This window comes from Anolis carolinensis, chromosome 2 (genome assembly GCF_035594765.1).
Source record: "Anolis carolinensis isolate JA03-04 chromosome 2, rAnoCar3.1.pri, whole genome shotgun sequence".
Lineage (NCBI taxonomy): Eukaryota > Metazoa > Chordata > Lepidosauria > Squamata > Dactyloidae > Anolis > Anolis carolinensis.
In genome coordinates, this window is record NC_085842.1 from 20,641,445 (window position 1) to 20,659,542 (window position 18,098).

The 18,098-nt window shown below is 42.6% G+C and overlaps 2 protein-coding genes across 5 annotated transcripts in view; one reads left to right on the forward strand and one right to left on the reverse strand.

Annotated features, from left to right (window-relative positions):
- Positions 1-530: 530 nt before the first annotated feature.
- LOC103280957 (uncharacterized) lies at positions 531-12,337 on the forward strand. Of its 4 annotated transcripts, none has more exons than XM_008121422.2 (7): positions 537-760; positions 4,434-4,652; positions 6,690-7,178; positions 7,982-8,105; positions 8,370-8,954; positions 10,957-11,037; positions 11,425-12,337. In XM_008121422.2, exons 3-7 carry the CDS (start codon positions 6,867-6,869, stop codon positions 11,871-11,873), a joined length of 1,551 nt encoding a protein of 516 aa, XP_008119629.1. In that variant the 5' UTR covers positions 537-760; positions 4,434-4,652; positions 6,690-6,866; the 3' UTR covers positions 11,874-12,337. The 4 variants fall into 4 exon arrangements, with proteins under 4 accessions (XP_008119630.1, XP_008119629.1, XP_008119628.1 ...); XM_008121421.3 differs by having other exon boundaries at positions 537-684; XM_008121423.3 differs by lacking the exon at positions 4,434-4,652 and having other exon boundaries at positions 531-684.
- A 1,605-nt stretch (positions 12,338-13,942) lies between these two features.
- Positions 13,943-18,098, reverse strand: part of LOC134295840 (uncharacterized) — a 50,593-nt gene continuing 46,437 nt past the window's right edge. Inside the window, exons 11-13 of the mRNA XM_062969299.1 lie at positions 17,827-17,923; positions 15,935-16,277; positions 13,943-15,188 (exon numbers count right to left, since the gene is read on the reverse strand). Coding sequence (XP_062825369.1) covers positions 14,455-15,188; positions 15,935-16,277; positions 17,827-17,923 — 1,174 coding nt within the window. The 3' untranslated portion in view covers positions 13,943-14,454. The remainder of the gene's footprint in view (positions 15,189-15,934; positions 16,278-17,826; positions 17,924-18,098) is intronic.

An 18,098-nucleotide genomic window follows, 5' to 3' on the forward strand; every position in this document is an offset into this window, starting at 1 on the left:
AGGTGTTAGCTGTCAGAGCCTAGCAAAAGCTCCCTATTGAAAGGTCTGGAGGGCTTCTTGCAAAGTCAAACATTACTTGAGCCTGGGCCAACTTGGGCCCTTCAGGGGTTTTGGACTTCAACTCCCACAATTCCTAGCGGCCTCAGGCCCTTTCCTTTTCCCCCCTCAGCCGCTTAAGCCTGAGGCCGCTAGGAATTGTGGGAGTTGAAGTCCAAAACCTCTGAAGGGCCCAAGCTGGCCCATGTCTACGCTAGAACAATTACGTCATTCTTGCGTGTTTCGGGATTGGTTGCCATCTCCAGCCAATTGTAGCCAATAGCAGAGGCGGAATGTCGCCCGGCAGCCTCAAAAGCAAGCCATCATTGCCAGAGTTGGCGCTTGCGCACTTAAGGGGCTCGATTGGCCCTTTCCAATAATCTAAGCGCCGCTCTCCTCGGAAGCTAATTGGCCCACTAGGCTGGTTCATTTAGAACCCACCAATAGGAATGAAGCTGGGCGCGAGCGCGGCGGGGCTTTCAAAGCCTCGCGCTCGGTTTTTGTGGCGGCCGCTTGTTCCGCGTTCCTGGTCTCCTAGCAACGCGGCCCTCTAGCCCTGCCGCGGCGCTTGGGAAACCCCGCCGGCTCCGGCCTTGTCTTTCAGCTGTCGGTGCGGACGCTCTGAAGCGGGCTGATCGCGCGATAGGTGTATGTTTAACATATACATATATAATCAATTGCGGCCTTGAAGAGACATTTGGTTGGACGTTCCTCTCCGTGACACGTGAGACAGCCACTGTTCAGACGTTCATTAAAAGACACGTGTTGCCTTTATTTTTATTTATTTTTGCTATTATTATTATTATTATTATTATTATTATTATTATATTTTATGTTATACTTTTATTATTGTTATTTTATTTTATATTATTCTATTTTATGTTATAATTTTATTATTATTATATTTTATATAATACAGTAGACTCGCATATTCAACGTAAACAGGCCAGGAGAACGTTGGATAAGTGAAAATATTGGATAAGAAGAAGGGATGAAAGAAAAGCTTTTTTACAATGTTTTTTACAATTGCAATTAGAACCTAACACACAGCAGAGTATCCCATTCCACTGTAAAAAACAGGTATCTCTAAGGAGAACAAGTGTTAAATTTGGAACTATACCACCAGAGGAAGGCCTGATGCAGGGCCGAAACCGGTCGTGGCGAACTTACTCTTCTCGGCAATAGAATATACAACGCCGATTGCACTTCAATGTATATTGGACTATCCATTTGAGGCTGCTTGTTATTACTGTGAATTTAACGCCGACTGCATTTCTATGTATATGGGACTATCCATTTGATGGTGTTCGATATTACTGTGAATTTAAACAGTATATTAATTTGCCAGATATATTATTTACTGAACTGATTCATTTTCAATTGTATATATAGGAGGTCATTTGTGTTTGAGTTGACTCAGGAACCCATTTAGAGTGTTAAACCCTTCTGCTGGCAGGACTGCTGACCAATAGATCGGCATTTTGAATTGGGGGAGAGCGGGTGAGCTCCCTCTGTCAGCTCCAGCTCTCCATGTGGGGACATGAGAGAAGCCTCCCACACAGATGGGAAAAAAATCAAAAACATCTGGGTGTTCCCTGGGCAACGTCCTTGCAGACGAACAATTCTCTCACACCAGAAGTGACTTTCAATTTCTCAAGTCACTCCCTGACACTAAAAAGCTCTTCCCCGGAGTTTGGTGAAGGCTCCTTCTTTGGAGGCTTTTAAACTGGGGCTGGATGGCCATCTGTTGAATGCGATTTTCCTGCTTCTTAGCGGGGGGTTGGTCTTTTCCAACTCTGTGATTTTATAATTTTTATTGTTTTTTCAATTTTGTATTGCTCTTTTTAAACTGTTAGGTGTGGATAGATGTTAGCCTCCATGAGTCCCCATGGGGAGAGAGGTGGAATATAAATAAATATAATAATATTAATATTACAGGCATACAAAACGGAGCTTCATAAAACTTTTAAAAATTATATGCTAGATCTGTAGGGATTTGGCATGGTTAATCAAACATATATAACTTCAGATTTATACTTTTTTTCACCACTAGCTTCAATGTTTTTATGTTGCAATGTGTGACTGAATTGAATTAGCATTGAAATTGTGCAGGCATGACATTTTTATTTTTATTTATTTCTCCTTATATCTGGAGAAAGGCAGGATAAAAATTAAGTTAATAAATTAAATAAGAACATTTTTTGCGTGTTTAAAATTCAGGAGCCCAAAATACATTAGAAGCAGCTGTAATATGAAAAGAAGTTCTGTCCCTGACCTTTGAATACGTATAAACTTTATTTGTACCCCACCACCATCTCCCTGAAGGGACTCAGAGAGGCTCACAAAAAGCACACAGTAGTGCAGAATACACTAGGCATTCTTAATACCTTTATAGATCAATATATCATCAATACATCATTATATATTATAGCAAAATGTTTTCCTTTAGACCACAACTTTACAAACATTTTCCACTCGCAACGCCTTTTTCACCTGAAAAATGATTACCTGTCCTCGAATATATAGGTACATAAAGTAGGTATAAAAATCAAGCATTGATTATTAAAATAGCATTTGAAAGGCATGCTAAAAAGCCTATTACACATCAAATTAGGTTATGATTTTACAAATTAATAATAATAATAATAATAAAACTTTATTTATACCCCGCCACCAAATTTGACAGAAAAAGTAGTTCAATACGCAGTAATGCTATGTAGTAATTACTGTATTTACAAATTTAGCACCAAAATATCATGATGTATTGAAAACATTGACTACAAAAATGCATTGGATAATCCAGAACGTTGGATAAGCGAGTGTTGGATAAGCGAGACTCTACTGTATAACCAAAGCAGGAAATAAAAGCATAAAAGGAGGAACAGTAATTACAAACATACAACAACCCAATAATAATAAAACTTTATTTATAACCTGCTTCTATCTCTCCGAGGGGACTCAGAGCAGTTCACATGGGGACCAAAATGTTTTTTGAGTAGAAGTTATGGCAACCAATACACCCCAAAGAGCAATTTCTCCTGTATATATGATGTAGTTGGGGACCTATAACTGTACTAGCTATAGATATTAAAACTGATGGCCATTGATTAGTCAGACTTAGATATTGCATTTCTCTGTTTGTTCTTGCATGTCATATTTATTTGTTTATAGATGATATTTATGTATATAAATAGTTGATTTGAATAATTGGTTAGCCTCAATTAATGTCTGTAATATTAAGGGAACCTCAGATGCACTTAATGCTTTAAGGACAGATCTGGACTGTGACAAATGTTTCTGTTATAAACATTGGCATTTAGCAGATAGAGCTTGTTTAAACCCCTCCTGCAAAACTGAAGAGGGCAAAAACAATAACCATTACTGATTATGTGATTTAAGAATAAGTGCTATGTGATTTAAGAATTTAAGTCTCATGATTGGCCCACACCTTTAAAAAATTTCAAATCTCAATTCCCACATAAAGTATATTTGGCATGACTGCAAGGAACAAAACGGAGCTGGCAAGACAATTACAGCTGCTAAATTGTTGGCAAAACACTGTCCGTTTTTATAAATTAAGAATAGAGCACTGTTGATATTATTAGAGGTGCCAAGGTTGATGATGGAGAGATTACTTAACGTATTCTTGTTCAAAGTTAATATGAAACAACAAATATATAGGTGGTTATGTAAGAAGATCAGGAAGGCCGAACCCAACCTTGTAGATAGCAATTTGCATTTGTTCATTGATATTCTAGGATGAAATGAGCTACCCTCAAAATCTCCTGAATAGTTTAGCTTTTGAAAATACTTGCAAGGTGTAAATAGAGGAATTCCACAAATAAACAATTCTAAGCCGCCCTGAGTCCCTTCGGGTGAGAAGGGCGGGATACAAATGTTGGAAAATAAATAAATAAGTAAGTAAGTGCAGTTTGAGCATTTATTACCCAGAATTCTGAAATCCAAAATTGTCCATATGAGTGGCTGAGATAGTGTGTGCCACTTTTTCTTTCTGTTGGTTCAGTGTCCATAAACCTTGTTTCTTGTACAGTATTATTAAAATTATTATGCATAAATGTACCTTTGGGTTTTTGTATATGAAAGTTAAATAAATTTAGTATTTTAGACTTGAGTCCCAACTCCAAGATATCTCATTATGTACCTACAAGCAAATACAGATGTTCCGAAATGTGGGGGGAAATCATGTTTATCTTGTCCTCTTTAAACTTGCCCATCCATCTGTGGCAACTGTGGCAATCTAGCACTGTGGTAACATGAAGGAAAATACAGTGCTGCAGTGTGAACTAAGCAGGAAGGAGAAACTTTTTCCCATTAAAGCCTCAAAAACCCTGGAGAGACTGATTCCTTCTTCTCTTCTCTCTTTTCCACCCACATAGGAGCTCTATAGGGTTAATCCATCGAGTAAGGCTTGCCTAGAGTGACCCTGAGCAATGGCATCCAGCGGAGTGGGAAATGGCTAAAGTATGAAAACTCTTTCCGGCTGGGGGCGGGGAAGGCATTCCTGTTTTTGAATTTCTTGGTTAGCAGCTCTGATTCTCACGGGAGGCAAGACCAAGCCCCCAATTCACTTTGCAAGGGGAAAGAGGTGTGAAGAGGTGAGCTCTGAACTATTTTTTATGGGGAGGGGGGAATCTCGATGAAATTTCTATAGCAAAGCGAAGGAAGTGAATGCAGACTGACATGGCTGAAAGGGAGAAGGGCTGATGCCATCTAATACTGACGCCCTTTCCTTTTTCCGCTGACTTCCCTACTTACTTTTTTTAGTCTGGAACTGGTGAAAAGAAACCTGCTCCTTTCTCCTCACAGTGAACATTTTAAAAATATTCTCATTTCTGTTCATTGGAAGATGAAGTTATTTAAGTCTCATGAGACTTCGTGGGGTATAATTAGATTTTGTCGGTGTGTGTGATCCACCAATCCCGCACATAAAAATCTCTTGATTCTGTTCCTGTGTGTTTACTTCTCCCACTTTGTTCTTTTGAATTGTGGCTTCTCCCAACTTGTGTGAATTATAGAATCATAGAGTTGGAAGAGACCTCGTGGGTCAGCCAGTCCAATTCCCTGCCAAGAAGCAGGAAAATCGCATTCAAAGCACCCCAGACAGATGGCCATCCAGCCTCTGTTTAAAAGCCCCCAAAGGAGGAGCCTCCACCACGCTCCAGGGCAGAGAGTTCCACTGCTGAACAGCTCTCACATTGAGGAAGTTCTTACTAATGTTCAGGTGGAATCTCCTTATATACAAGCATACCCCAATTAAGAAAGCCTCTGACAAAGGGTATATCCCAGGCATGGACAAACTCGTTCTTTTTTTAATCTCTAGGAAATTTCTAGGTCTTCCAGCATAAATTCTATGTTTGACTGGAAGCTGTCAAGAGAATTATATTAGAGGGTAGAGAGATTCTAGAAATCTCTTGGCTATTCAGCATCACTGGAAGAAGTTGTCCATAGAGTCCCAGTGAAGGGCTTAACAGCAGGCATTCTCAAACTGCATTCCCCCAACTCCCAGAATTCCTGACCATTGAACAAGCTGACTAGGGTTTCTGGGAGTTGGAAGCACTAACAGCTGGAAGGCTGCAATTTAGGAATGACTGAATACCCTGGAGAGAACTTTTTAATCAAATCCATAAATGTCAAAACTGCTATTCCGGAGGGATGACTGTACGGCAATTTGATAACTTCCATAAAGGTATCTTGTGGCATAATGTGCTTTGCAGTTTGATGTATAGCAGTACCTAGAATTCTCTAGTGCACTTACCTTAACTACATCATTAGTGCTATTTGCAATACCTTTTAGAATTTTTTTCTTTCAATATAGATTGAATGCATAGATGCAAAATGTATGGCTACAAAGGGATGCTTGTATTAAATATGGCAGAGTGAAGAAATATCTATCTCTAGGAACTCAGACTAGCCAGCTTTAAGTTCACAGAGCCTATTAGAGAACTTTATTATTCCTTCCATTATCCCAATTGCTACTTGGAGAGAAGACCACCAGGGATCTTTAGGCAGGGAAAAATCCTACCCGAAATTCTAGAGAGAACTTGCTGTCAATCACGTCTGATAATACTGACCTCAATGGACCAACAGTCCTATTAATATAAGGCAGGGAATCACTTTTCCAAGTTTAATTCCTGAAGGACTGTATCCTCCCATATGAGCCTCCCTCCTTCTGGCTTTGACTTTTTTGAAGGGACCCCTTCCCTTGGGTCTCTTTCACAGTGCATCGTTATACTTGTTACCTGAAATGCTTGGGACCACAAGTGCTTTGGATTTTGCTTTTTCTCTTCAGATTTTGGAATATCTGTGGTCAACTTTCTCTGGATGCTCTGGAAGATCTTGAGATTCCTAATGAGAACATCCTTCTAGGAATTTCTAGGTCCTCCATTGTGATTCTGTCAGTTTCCAGCAGAGGTTGACCATGCAGTCATGCTGGAAGGGTTAGAATTTCCTAAAGAGTGTCTCTCAGGTAAAAGAGTAGCAATTTCTTTATTCATGGTTTTTCACTTTCACAGGGATCCTGCAGCCCTAACCTCCGTGAAAGTTGGGGGTTAAATGCACATCATATACATGTGCAAAATTATTTTCTTGGTACCATCAGTACAATATCATTTGTTTATCTTCCTTTCTAACAGGAAAACCTTTCTCTGAATATATCAATACCTGCTTATTCAAACCTGGAATAATTTATAGCATCATTGAAACGACTCAGGCCTAATACTTCCCACATGCATGAGGCAAAAGAGGGAGGTCAGCTGTGAAGAAGATAGTGAGCTTTGCCACAAGGCCAGTGCCGTGCCAGAATTGATCAAATGGCTGCCGAACGAGCAACATTGGCCAAAATGGGCATCCCGTGCCAAAGTGTGCAGCAGCATATAAAAATGGAGGATGGCAACAAAGAAGACGGGGGGCTGAAAGCACACCACATTGTCCCGGCCAGGAGTCTGACGAACCTCTTGGGGTGGGCGGATCCAGAACAGAGGAAGCAGGATCCCGACGAGGAGCTGCCCCAGTGCTGGGACCACCTGAAGCTGGTCCAATCTCCGCTCCTGGGATGGTCGAATCCCCAACAGCCGAATGAATTCATGCTGAGGCAACAGGAGGCCATGATCCGCGAGCAGCAGGTGAAATCTGGGACACAGGCAGGACAGAACGAGGGGGCTGAGGGCCAAAGCAAATCTGGCAGACTGATCAGAGCTTCTTGAGTGGAAGGGTGAAGGTGTATCTTTCAGCCCGAGGGCTTAATTCAGTTTCAGAATCATTCTGGATGGAGCCAGGTGCTGGGATCAGAGCTGAAGGCACTCTTGACCTTGCTGGCAAGGAATTGCAGTCCGACCACATTTGGAAAACTGCATGAGGTCCCACCCCTTATTGCAGGCATGGGCAAACTTTGGCCCTTCAGGTGTTTTGGACTTCAATTCCTATAATTCCTAACAGGCGTTAGGCATTGTGGGAATTAAAGTCTAAAACATCTGGAGGGCCCAAGTTTGCCCATGCCTGCCTTATTGTATTGTATTGCCTTTGGACTGATATTTAAAGACAGCCATTTTCATCCGCAGGTATTGCTGCATTTTACGGAATTTTAAATTTTATTAAATTTTATGTATTTATTTAGGCAAAAGTGTTGTGTAAATTTATGTTGTCATCAATTTTATATGCTTATGTAGTGTGTATTTTATGTGTGCGGCACTTTGGAGTACTTTTGTGAGCCGCACCGAGTCCCTTCGGGGAGATGGTGGTGGGATAGAAATAAAGTATTACATTGCTGTTGTTGTTGTAAGCAGCCTTGGAAAGGCCTTTTGATCTCAGGGAGTGGAAAAAAGTCTGAGAAAACTGAATATTATGTCTAGGAGGGGGATATGCAAGTTCTAATTCAGGAAATATTCATTGCTTCTGTAAAACAGGTCTTTATTAATAATCTTCTCAGGTGCCAGTTCTATTTGAAGACATGGATGTCCACTCTCTGGAGGCTGAACAAGTCTTGCTGGATCGGCAACAGCAGCTCCTCAGGGAGGCCCAGGCAGGGCTGGAGAGGGAGGCTACCTCATTCGGTAAGGCAGCAGGATAGGCAACTTCCAAGGGCCGCTTGTCAGGTTGGATGTGCCTGAATGGTGACACATCCAGTAGGGAGAGTTCTGAGAGGGAAAATAAGTTCATTAGGAGGGAAACAATATTCCTGGTATGTGCTTTTAAAAATGAAAAACAACTCTATATGTTTGGAATTGTGGGAGCTGAAGTCCAAAACACCCAGAGGGCCAAAGTTTGCTCATGTCTGGCTTACAAGTACTTTCTTTGCTTGTTTTGTTTTTCTGTAGTTGTTGGCTCCATCACACCGATACACAACTTCCACAAAATGAGCCGCCGGGGCACCAATTGGTCCCATGGTGAAGTGCTGGACCTGCTGGAGATTTGGGGGGAGCAAAGGATCCAGCAAGTTCTGCAGAGCAGCCACCGGAACATTGACACCTTCCAGGTCATTGCCAATGAGATGGCCAAGAAGGGGCACGAGAGGACCCCCCAGGAGTGCCGAACCAAAACCAAAACACTGCGGCGGGACTACAAGAAGGTCAAGGAAAACAACTTAGCGGGGAAAGAACCCATGACCTGCCCTTTCTACGATGAGCTGGACCGTATTTTTGAGACGCCTCCGCCACCACCTCCTGAGAGGATGCCGAATTTCATCTATCAAGAAGAGGCTGGAGGGGACAACTCCACTCTAGATGCCCCAGAGAAGGAGGGACCCCCTGAAGAGTCCGAGGATCATTTCGAGACCCAGGACCAGTGCGATCCCTCTTCTTCGTTGTCCCTTGAACCTGTCGATCCAGTGGATTCTGGTGCTGCTGTGTTCAAAGTAGAAAATGCCATTCAGGAGCCAGTCGTCATTCCTCAGCCAGTCGTTGGTGGGTATCCCATTTGTGTGGTTCCAGTGACAAAGGATAATTTCCACACCCAGGCAGCTGTCATGTATATTTCCCAGATAACTTTTTAAAAATTATATTGATTGTTTAATATGAACACAATTCATTTGTCATCATTACAAACTCCAGTATACTTTACTATATAACAGGCATGGGCAAACTTCGTTCCTCCAGGTGTTTTGGACTTCAACGTGCACAATTCCTAAGTGCCTGTTAGGAATTGTGGGACCTGAAGTCCAAAACACTCAGATGGATGGAGTTTGCCCATGCCTGCTATATAGTATATGCTAACACAGGACATTGCGCAGAACCCCCACCCCACAACATCCCCAAAGACTTTTTTGCTTAAGAGTAAAATGTACACATTTTTAAATCTGCAATCATAAAAATACATGATCTCAGAGGTATCTATGAAGGACTTACATTTCCACTTGCAACTGTGTCTTTTTTTTTTTTTTTAAAGTACTCCATTCGCACTTCCCCTGATTTTCCAGTGTTTTCCTCGGTGATCACTTTGCTTGGTCCTCATTGGGTTGCTTTCTGTACCACTTCAAGCTCTTTTTTGTCCTTAAAAATTATGGTAATATTTGGATTTCTTTTAGCCTCCTAAGAGACTTAATTGGTTTGCAAAAGAAAACTTTGGTGGTGACAGTAGAGTTCATCAATCTTCATCCAACCAGGCCTGAGCTTACCCTTGTTCTGACCAGAAGGGAATTTAAGGCCCTTTCTACACTGCCATATAATCCAGATTATCAAAGCAGATAATCCATGTTATCTGCGTTGAACTGGATTACATTTTATATGGCAGTGTAGCAGGGGCCTAGCTCCTTTCTTGACTACATTTCTTTACAAAGGCATAAAAACAGCAGAGGAATTGATCTTCCCACTAGTTCATAAAAAAGGAATTTTGTGTTTTCAGTCTTTTGCACCATCAGAGGTTGTCTGATCCTTCCATCCCCCAAAAGATTACCTAAATAATTGACAAAATTTAAATTAAAAGTCGTCAAAATATACTTCTGGATTTTGAGAAATGAGTGTTTATGATGTTAGATCAGGAATGGGCAAAATTCAGCTGTTAGGAATTGTGGGAGTTGGAAGTCCAAAACACCTGGAAGGCCGAATTTTGCTCATGACTGTGTTAGATAGTAAAGGGATGCATGCAACCTAATGAAAAGGTGAACTGCTCCACCTATAGGCTTCTGGGGAAAAATAGTTCCTCTTTTCGGCTAGGGAAAGTAAGATGGCAGGAACGGAGGAATGTACAGAACTGCAAAAGCAGTTTTCCCACCCTTCATTACAGACAGGTGGAGAAAGTATGATCCCATAGCCGCTCCCAATCCCATCCCTGTCTTTTTACATAATAATTCCTAGGTCGTGTTGGGTTCCTGTTGTAATTATTATGGCTCCAGAGTGCAAACAGCTTTGCAGTTTGATAGCCACTATTCCCATCCCAAGGCTAGCCCGTCTCCAAAGCTTGGCAGGAAGGTAAGCCCAGAGCTTTTTAGACTACAACGCTCAGAATTCCCAGTCCACACGACTAGCAGTGTAGACCTTGTAGTATATGACAAAGGGACATAATTTGGTGCATTGCTGGAAAGTGTCACTAGGTTCAGTAAAGTTTTGTTTATGATTAATGTATTTTTTTAAAAATATTTCTAACTGGACATTTCACCACACAAAAAGACTCCCAAAGCATGTTGTCCAAATCAGAAAGAGAGAGAAAGAGAGATGACAAAAAAGGAATGAGTGGGAGTAAAATAAAGAGTGGCAGGCACTTGATTCATGGCTACAAAGTTCAACAAGAAGTGCATTCAGTGGATTGTAGAACATGATGTAAGTACCATGGAAAGGTTGTTTCTATCACTTTGATTGCTATACCAATAGTAATTGGTTGCCGGAGGAGGGAAGCTCTGAGAATGAATTGATTACAAGTATTGTTTGGAAGGTATGTTGCATAACTGAAAGCATTTCCCTTCCTTTCCAGAAGTGGATCCTCTGCCTGTCCCCATGTCCCCTGCTCCCCAAAGTCTCCCTGGCAGCCCTGCCACCACCAGCTCCATAGCAGGTAATTCCCATTCCTTTAAGCCATATTATTTCACTTGCAATATCCTCCAGCTAGTCTTGTGTGATTTGCTGATGGCCACTACCCTTGCTGTAGTAGCACATTAAGAACATCATTTGTATGATATTTGGTCTCATTAATAGTGTCATTACCAGTTCCTATAGCCTGCTCCTCGCTTTGTAATTAGTCCATCTAATTTTTTTAAATGTAGCAAACAGTATGTCTAGTTGAGTTGGGACTTTCGGCTGTTAGGAATTATGGGAGTTGAAGCCCAAAATTCCTAGAGGGCCAAAGTTTGCCCATCCCCGTCGAAGCGTCTTCCTTGTGCCAAATCTTGTATAATCTTTCATTTCCTCAATTCTTTCTCACTGGCAAACCTTTGACTCCCAGAGGTCCACGTGAGCCCTTCCCCGAGTCCTGTGCCGGGGCCTACAGGCCACTCAGCCGCCGAGCGCCTCGTCCACCTCAGAAACCGGCACAAGAAGACCCGGAGCGACATGGCCCTGGACCTGGCAACGGCGGCCGACCGGCGGATGGAGATGGCCACCGAGAAGATCTTTTGGGCCCTCGAAGATTATGCCCGCGCAGACCTGGAGGACCGCGAAAGGCACCGGGCGGGAACGGAACGGATCATCAGCATCATGAACCGCCAGACTGAACTTTTGGAGCTCCTTGTGCGGCATCAGCCCTCTGCTCCCGTGGCGGGGCCCCCAGCGTCCATGCGGCACAGGTGGCCCCCACGTCCAACGGGCCTCTCTTCCTCCCGCCTTGGGTTCAGCCGGCGGGCGCTGATTGCCAGGATACGGAACAGAAGGAGGCCTCAAAACCACAATCCTTGAATATTGCTTGCGTGTTGATAAGTTACGGTTAGAAAAGTTGCATCTTTTTTTTAAAAAAAAATCCAGTTTAGAGGAGGCCTTAAGTAGATTCTGAATTCTCCCACATACAGTCTTTCTCCCAGTGAGCGAGGGAAACCATAGTTTCTTGCTTTTCTTTTGTGTTAAACAAAAATAAACTCAATTTTGGTCATGTCTCAGCATTGCAGTTTCTAAAAAACAATTTCAGAAGACTTTCAGTTAACCAGCACCTATATAAACAGAGTTTCTTGTTGCTAGAGAGTTACTGCTAAAAATAGGCCTAACACATATTATCCCCATGCTATACATACAATAAATTCTGTATTGATTTGATATTAATATTGAAGCACTACAATTACAAAGCAAATTAAGATTAATAAAGACAATTTTATCTTAATGTTAAACAGTTTTATTATAATAAAACGTCTTTTGAATTTTTATTGAAATATTGTTTCTTTGATATATTTTTTGGCTGGTTGCTTAAGTTCCGGTTAATGGGGAGTCTATTGTATTATTATTTTTTATATTTATACCCCACTTTTCTTTCATGATTGAGACCCAGAGAGAACCTGGCATGGCTATTTCTCTGCTTTTTTGAAGTAGTCAAGTCTGAGTGTTTGGCAGTTATGTCTCCATAATGATCAGGGTCCCTGTTTTGGGGGGATTTAAACAATTTGGCCCAAATTATGGCATTTAATAGATAATTAAGAGTCAGAATCTTTCCATACATGCCTAGATTAAGAGGGAATGGGTTTCCTGTTCAGAAAGGGCAATGTTAGGATGTGAGGACTGGTGCCTTGACTACAAAGCCTTTCTCTCTGTTTTATAAAAATGATTGTCTCATGTTGACACAATCCCTCATGTTGACACAATCCCTCACTTCTGGAGAGCTTTCAGGGCTCCCCTCAAGCTAGAAAGGTAGCTTTCCCTTTTCTTAGTTGGCCTGGCAGGATTTGTATCAGGAATGACATATCTTAAAAATGAACCCAGACATGATGGGACATCTCTGCCATTTTTGCTCCATGAGTTTGGAGTTAGAGGATATGGACAGCAAAATTGCTGTGTTTCGTATGGAGTGTCCCTCATCCCCCTCACCCCGGATTTTTTGTAATTTCTTTTTTTATTTAAAGGAACTAGAAGGAATGCAATAGGACTCACCAAAGACTTACCAAATAATGTTAGCTACACCTTTCTCCAAATTACATGGTGTTATATGGACAGCAACAGCATCAAGTCACTAGGTTCAGCTTCAGTTATTTGTTGACCTTACCCAGAATATAGCAGTTAGGCAAACATGAAGGATCCACTTACTGTCTAGTCCAGTGGTTCTCAACCTGTCGGTCCCCAGGTGTTTTGGCCTACAACTCCCAGAAATCCCAGCCAGTTGACCCAGCAGTTAGGATTTCTAGGAGCTGAAGGTCAAAACATCAGAGGACCCACAGGTTGAGAACCACTGGACTAGTCCTATTTGGAGTATCACCAAAATGACAGCTGTGGTGGTCCAAAGACACTCGGAATTGGCTTTCATTTCTCCCAAGCTCTGGAGCTTGTCCAGTCTAGCAGTACAATAAAATGTACTAGTTCAATCCCATCACAAAATATCAGGATCTGAATTTGGAACATTTCCTTGAAAAAACAGTCAATAATACTCAGGCTCATCAACTGGCACTGAAAGCACATCTCCTGTATCTGTATGTGTTCGGGTTATTTCAGTTTCAAATTGGTGACTATCAAATCCTGTTATAGAAACATAGAATCGTAGAGTTGGAAGAGACCTCTCAGGCCATCCAGTTCAACCCCCTGCAAGAAGCAGGAAAATCTCATTCAAAACTCATTCAAAGCACTTTTGTGCTAGATTTGGAGACATAGCATTTTAATGTAGTACATTTAGCTGCATGACAATGCTAATAGCTGAGGTGAAGGGGTGTGCAGTACTTGGATTTTTGTTATTTTTAGAAAATGCAGTGGCCATAAGGTCCTGAGGTTCTCGGTTCCTCAGCTAAAGAACCAGATGCGCATTGCATGTGTCAAGGAGGGGAAGGAGTCATCTCTTCAATTAACAGCTTTATTGCCTTAACAATCTGCAACAGTTATGTATCAACATGCCAAACAATACTCAGCCTTGCCATGAGGCGGAGTGAGACAGTGGCCTCGGGTGGCAAATGCACATTCAGCCTCTTACCTTTTCCTCCCAACATTTTAATTGTTACCCTCTTCTTGTTGACAGAGGTTTGTGTGTGAGAAAGACACACACATACATACACAATCATCCTAGAGTCTCAGGTGAGGCAAAGGACCCAAATCCACCCTTAGGGTTGAAGTCAGATTCAGCTACCAGTCCAGGCAATGGATGGAGGAGAATGTATTTCCTTGTCTTTTGCCTCAAGCAGCAAAATATTTTGTGCTTGTCCTGTCAATAATATCACATCTTGTTTCTTAATATTTCCAAAAACTCTAGGTAGCATCTAAATGGGAACGTTGGCAAATAAATACCAAAGGAGATAGGTGAGAGAGAGGATTAAAATTGTTCATCCAACTGTTTTGAGCCATGTTGGGCACTGTGCTAGGCTTTCTCTCCACTGTGGATCCTCATGTGCGCCATAAGGTTTGAGCTTGAGCCAAAGCTTTTGCCGCAATTGATGCACAAGTAAGGTTTCTCCCCAGTGTGGATTCTCTGATGGCCAACAAGGTGGGATTTCTGGCTGAAACTTTTCCCGCAGTCGGAGCATCGGAAGGGCCTCACGCCCGTGTGGGTGCGCTCGTGAGTATTGAGGTTGGAGCTCACGCTGAAGCCTTTCCCGCAGTGCGAGCAAACGTACGGTTTTTCCCCCGTATGGGTCCTCTGGTGGCTGGTCAAGTGCTGCTTCTGACTGAAGCCCTTTCCGCACTCGGGGCATTTGTACGGTTTGTGCCCAGAATGGATCCTCTCATGTGCGATGAGGTCGGAGTTCATGCAGAAGCTTTTCCCACACACCAAACACTTGAATAGCTTCTCCCCGGTGTGGATTCTCTGGTGCCGATTGAGGTGGGACCTCCCGCTGAAGGTTTTCCCACAATCGGCGCACTTATACGGCTTCTCAATGGCGTGAATTCTCTGGTGTCCGTGAAGGTGTGAGCTCTGGCTAAAGACCTTCCCACACTCAAGGCATTTAAAGGGTTTCTCTCCGGTGTGGATCCTCCGGTGAGTGATAAGCTGCGAACTCTGGCAGAAGCTTCTCCCGCAATCGGCGCACCGGTAAGGCCTCTCCCCAGTATGGGACCTCTCGTGCCGAATGAGCTCAGAGCGGGTCTCCAAAGCTTGGCAGGAAGGTAAGCCCAGAGCTTTTTAGACTACAACGCTCAGAATTCCCAGTCCACACGACTAGCAGTGTAAGTACCATGGAAAGGTTGTTTCTATCACTTTGATTGCTATACCAATAGTAATTGGTTGCCGGAGGAGGGAAGCTCTGAGAATGAATTGATTACAAGTATTGTTTGGAAGGTATGTTGCATAACTGAAAGCATTTCCCTTCCTTTCCAGAAGTGGATCCTCTGCCTGTCCCCATGTCCCCTGCTCCCCAAAGTCTCCCTGGCAGCCCTGCCACCACCAGCTCCATAGCAGGTAATTCCCATTCCTTTAAGCCATATTATTTCACTTGCAATATCCTCCAGCTAGTCTTGTGTGATTTGCTGATGGCCACTACCCTTGCTGTAGTAGCACATTAAGAACATCATTTGTATGATATTTGGTCTCATTAATAGTGTCATTACCAGTTCCTATAGCCTGCTCCTCGCTTTGTAATTAGTCCATCTAATTTTTTTAAATGTAGCAAACAGTATGTCTAGTTGAGTTGGGACTTTCGGCTGTTAGGAATTATGGGAGTTGAAGCCCAAAATTCCTAGAGGGCCAAAGTTTGCCCATCCCCGTCGAAGCGTCTTCCTTGTGCCAAATCTTGTATAATCTTTCATTTCCTCAATTCTTTCTCACTGGCAAACCTTTGACTCCCAGAGGTCCACGTGAGCCCTTCCCCGAGTCCTGTGCCGGGGCCTACAGGCCACTCAGCCGCCGAGCGCCTCGTCCACCTCAGAAACCGGCACAAGAAGACCCGGAGCGACATGGCCCTGGACCTGGCAACGGCGGCCGACCGGCGGATGGAGATGGCCACCGAGAAGATCTTTTGGGCCCTCGAAGATTATGCCCGCGCAGACCTGGAGGACCGCGAAAGGCACCGGGCGGGAACGGAACGGATCATCAGCATCATGAACCGCCAGACTGAACTTTTGGAGCTCCTTGTGCGGCATCAGCCCTCTGCTCCCGTGGCGGGGCCCCCAGCGTCCATGCGGCACAGGTGGCCCCCACGTCCAACGGGCCTCTCTTCCTCCCGCCTTGGGTTCAGCCGGCGGGCGCTGATTGCCAGGATACGGAACAGAAGGAGGCCTCAAAACCACAATCCTTGAATATTGCTTGCGTGTTGATAAGTTACGGTTAGAAAAGTTGCATCTTTTTTTTTAAAAAAAATCCAGTTTAGAGGAGGCCTTAAGTAGATTCTGAATTCTCCCACATACAGTCTTTCTCCCAGTGAGCGAGGGAAACCATAGTTTCTTGCTTTTCTTTTGTGTTAAACAAAAATAAACTCAATTTTGGTCATGTCTCAGCATTGCAGTTTCTAAAAAACAATTTCAGAAGACTTTCAGTTAACCAGCACCTATATAAACAGAGTTTCTTGTTGCTAGAGAGTTACTGCTAAAAATAGGCCTAACACATATTATCCCCATGCTATACATACAATAAATTCTGTATTGATTTGATATTAATATTGAAGCACTACAATTACAAAGCAAATTAAGATTAATAAAGACAATTTTATCTTAATGTTAAACAGTTTTATTATAATAAAACGTCTTTTGAATTTTTATTGAAATATTGTTTCTTTGATATATTTTTTGGCTGGTTGCTTAAGTTCCGGTTAATGGGGAGTCTATTGTATTATTATTTTTTATATTTATACCCCACTTTTCTTTCATGATTGAGACCCAGAGAGAACCTGGCATGGCTATTTCTCTGCTTTTTTGAAGTAGTCAAGTCTGAGTGTTTGGCAGTTATGTCTCCATAATGATCAGGGTCCCTGTTTTGGGGGGATTTAAACAATTTGGCCCAAATTATGGCATTTAATAGATAATTAAGAGTCAGAATCTTTCCATACATGCCTAGATTAAGAGGGAATGGGTTTCCTGTTCAGAAAGGGCAATGTTAGGATGTGAGGACTGGTGCCTTGACTACAAAGCCTTTCTCTCTGTTTTATAAAAATGATTGTCTCATGTTGACACAATCCCTCATGTTGACACAATCCCTCACTTCTGGAGAGCTTTCAGGGCTCCCCTCAAGCTAGAAAGGTAGCTTTCCCTTTTCTTAGTTGGCCTGGCAGGATTTGTATCAGGAATGACATATCTTAAAAATGAACCCAGACATGATGGGACATCTCTGCCATTTTTGCTCCATGAGTTTGGAGTTAGAGGATATGGACAGCAAAATTGCTGTGTTTCGTATGGAGTGTCCCTCATCCCCCTCACCCCGGATTTTTTGTAATTTCTTTTTTTATTTAAAGGAACTAGAAGGAATGCAATAGGACTCACCAAAGACTTACCAAATAATGTTAGCTACACCTTTCTCCAAATTACATGGTGTTATATGGACAGCAACAGCATCAAGTCACTAGGTTCAGCTTCAGTTATTTGTTGACCTTACCCAGAATATAGCAGTTAGGCAAACATGAAGGATCCACTTACTGTCTAGTCCAGTGGTTCTCAACCTGTCGGTCCCCAGGTGTTTTGGCCTACAACTCCCAGAAATCCCAGCCAGTTGACCCAGCAGTTAGGATTTCTAGGAGCTGAAGGTCAAAACATCAGAGGACCCACAGGTTGAGAACCACTGGACTAGTCCTATTTGGAGTATCACCAAAATGACAGCTGTGGTGGTCCAAAGACACTCGGAATTGGCTTTCATTTCTCCCAAGCTCTGGAGCTTGTCCAGTCTAGCAGTACAATAAAATGTACTAGTTCAATCCCATCACAAAATATCAGGATCTGAATTTGGAACATTTCCTTGAAAAAACAGTCAATAATACTCAGGCTCATCAACTGGCACTGAAAGCACATCTCCTGTATCTGTATGTGTTCGGGTTATTTCAGTTTCAAATTGGTGACTATCAAATCCTGTTATAGAAACAT

What these genes read in the sequence shown, in the direction of transcription:
- LOC103280957 (XM_008121423.3), top strand. Translation starts at nt 6,867, where the DNA reads ATGGCTGCCGAACGAGCAACATTGGCCAAAATGGGCATCCCGTGCCAA. An exon ending in CCATGATCCGCGAGCAGCAG is followed by an intron (nt 7,179 to 7,981) that starts GTGAAATCTGGG and finishes TAATCTTCTCAG; the next exon opens with GTGCCAGTTCTATTTGAAGA. An exon ending in GAGGGAGGCTACCTCATTCG is followed by an intron (nt 8,106 to 8,369) that starts GTAAGGCAGCAG and finishes GTTTTTCTGTAG; the next exon opens with TTGTTGGCTCCATCACACCG.